This window comes from Wyeomyia smithii, chromosome 3 (assembly GCF_029784165.1).
Source record: "Wyeomyia smithii strain HCP4-BCI-WySm-NY-G18 chromosome 3, ASM2978416v1, whole genome shotgun sequence".
NCBI classification, from domain to species: domain Eukaryota; kingdom Metazoa; phylum Arthropoda; class Insecta; order Diptera; family Culicidae; genus Wyeomyia; species Wyeomyia smithii.
Genome location: NC_073696.1, coordinates 133,067,103 through 133,069,098, shown reverse-complemented (window position 1 = coordinate 133,069,098; position 1,996 = coordinate 133,067,103). Strand labels below are relative to the sequence as shown.

At 44.5% G+C, this 1,996-nt stretch overlaps 1 protein-coding gene across 1 annotated transcript; it reads right to left on the bottom strand.

Moving 5' to 3' along the window:
* Window positions 1-232: 232 nt before the first annotated feature.
* Window positions 233-1,606, bottom strand: LOC129728567 (uncharacterized protein K02A2.6-like). The gene has a single exon (XM_055687015.1). It carries the CDS (start codon window positions 1,604-1,606, stop codon window positions 233-235), a length of 1,374 nt encoding a protein of 457 aa, XP_055542990.1.
* Between the last annotated feature and the right edge of the window lie 390 nt (window positions 1,607-1,996).

Genomic DNA, 1,996 nt, shown 5'->3' with positions numbered 1-1,996 from the left:
CACAAGCCAAGTTCATCACTGAACACCTCCGGGAATGTTTTCTTGAGGGAGTCAGTAGACACGGACACACGAGATACCTGACTGCAAAATGTGTCCATCGGTATGGACCATAAATCAAAACTGTCTACTAAATCAGATCCGAGGAGTTGTAATTGTTTATCAGTTACTCGAATCACTGCTTGTTTTGTTTTCTTCGCAATGCTAATGTCACAACAAAATTCACCTATGAGTGTCAAAACACTTTCCGAGCTGTCTTTGCTTTCACTGTAGCTGGAACCAACACTGGACTTCCAATCTTCTGCCAAATCTTCTGGCTGATCACTGTTATGTCGGACGCTGTATCAAGCTGCAATTGTATTTCACCTCCAGGGAATGAAACAGAAACAAATCTTCTTCGACTTTCCACACTGCATAAATTTACTGTAACCACTTTGCTGGTCACCGAATATTTCCCTCGCTTTCTTGCTGCTCCTCGCGACTTCTTGGCACTAGAACAATACCCCTCTCGGTGTCCCATTTGACCACAATCGGAACACTTATGGCTTCTGAAGGTACAATCTCGAGCATAATGTAACGAACCACAAAACCAACACTGCGATTTTGGCTTGTTTTTGTTTTCACTTGCATCGGTTTTGGCTGCTACATATCCTGATTTCCTAAAACGTCGCCCATTGAATTGCTTCACTGCATTCACATGACCGAAATTAGAAGTACACTCAATCATTGCATTATCATGTCGCAAGTTGACCAATCTTTGACTTTCCTCCGATAACTGCTCGAGAGTAACGTTGTCTCGTTCTTCGATTTTGGAAAGAAGTCTGATTCGTAATTCGGCATCACTTTCAGATTTAAGCCCACACACATATATCAGGCACTTAAACTCTTCTTCGGTGAGCTTTCCTAGTTCGAATTGGACACAGGATTTATTCACCCGGCAAGCGAAGGCAATGTGGTCCTCCGTTGGGTTTTTGGAAACTTGGAGACATCTATACCGTCGGCTGATAACAGATTCTTTGGCGCCAAAAAGTCCCTTTAGTTTTTCTACCGTTTGGCTTAAACTAAAATCTTTTGGTAGCTTCGGAAGTATGAAGCTGACATACCTCTCGTGTTCCATGGCACCCATTTTCCGTAAAAGTAGACGTACCTTGGCCTCGTCATCTAAAAGAGAAGCATCCTTTTCAAATAGGTCGTCATACCGCGAATACCAACCTGCGAATGTTAAATTACTTTCTGCCTCATAGTGGAACTCTTTAATAATTCCCGCAAGAGAATCCAAAATTTGTTCGGGGTTAGGTGGAACTTGCACGTTGATTGATGACGCTATATTATGGAATAATGCTTGTTGTCGTTCTTCGCTCTGAAGGAATCGTTCTTCTGACCGCTGTTCATTCTGCTGTTGTCGGAGAAGAAGCTGATTCAACTGCTGCTGGTACTGCAACTGTTGCTGCTGCATCATGTGCATCATCTGTGCGAGGAGGTTATCTGACGAAAGTGGTGCTTGCTGTTGATGGGAAGCCGACTGAATAAAATGTCCCGCAGGACCGCTCTGCTGCTGCTGGGTCCGTTGGTGGTCCGCATCGCGGTAATGCGGTTGGTCGTCTTCCATACTCTCCACTCTCCGTCTTTTACGCGTGGGTGACGGAATTGTTGGTTATCTTTCAAGAAACCAAGTTATCTCGCGAAAACCGTTAACAAAACCGACACGATCGTCGCCACTTTGGAGTCCTCCGTTGGGGCCTTCACAATACGGTATGTCAAACGCGGATTTAACAAATTAAAATCAACATTTATTACTAAAATATCGTGACTCGACGACTGCTTAAAACGGAAGCCAACAACTAACAATGACCATTGTTCTTCTCCTCATATACGCGCCTACCAGCATCGTCGTAGTGACAGAAAATGTCTTTCGAGAGCTCAGCGTCGTGGGGAGTGCACTCACAAATGGGGGGCACTCCGACAGCTACAGTCGTCTCCAACAGTCTGTATCCTAATA